General features: G+C 39.8%; 1 protein-coding gene across 1 annotated transcript in view; it reads left to right on the top strand.

Annotated features, from left to right (window-relative positions):
• The first annotated feature begins 395 nt into the window (after positions 1–395).
• Positions 396–483, top strand: part of LOC138057102 (P2X purinoceptor 7-like) — a 1,275-nt gene continuing 1,187 nt past the window's right edge. Inside the window, exon 1 of the mRNA XM_068903144.1 lies at positions 396–483. This exon is cut by the window's right edge and continues 153 nt beyond it. Within this exon, the coding sequence (XP_068759245.1) occupies positions 396–483 (88 nt within the window).

Here is a 483-nt window from a genome sequence, read left to right as displayed (position 1 = left end):
TTTTGTTTCTGGGGACTTTAACACCAAACATGTATACATATGGATGTCTCATAGTCACAGTGCCATAAGATCGTTTCTGAACAAAGACAATCTAAATAGCTTACAAAAAGGGAACCTCCACTGTTAAGGCAAATATTGCTCAAAATGCTCTAAATGTGTAAAATACAAGATATTTGGCACTAAAAATTATTCTTCTAACCTTGTTATTTTTTTTCTTGGCCTTCAAAAGCGGCTTTCGCAGCACGTTCGAACTTCCTGCGTCTGCCATCTTGTTTGGTGTGCTAGGGGCTCTGGGTTGATATGACGTGTAAAGGTTGCTGGGCCTAACGTTTCTCATGTAAACACAGCAAAACAAAGCTAGAAATTACTTGGGACTGGCAATAAAAGCGATCATCATGTCGATTCAACCATACCAATTTGAACCAGAGTATTCTTCAAGCGAAGAAAACGCAGAGGAAGATTCTAGCGGGCCAGAAGAACAAG

The sequence above is a fragment of the Montipora capricornis genome, chromosome 1, assembly GCF_036669925.1.
Source record: "Montipora capricornis isolate CH-2021 chromosome 1, ASM3666992v2, whole genome shotgun sequence".
Taxonomy (NCBI): Eukaryota; Metazoa; Cnidaria; class Anthozoa; order Scleractinia; family Acroporidae; genus Montipora; species Montipora capricornis.
This window is presented reverse-complemented; position numbering and strand designations above follow the sequence as displayed.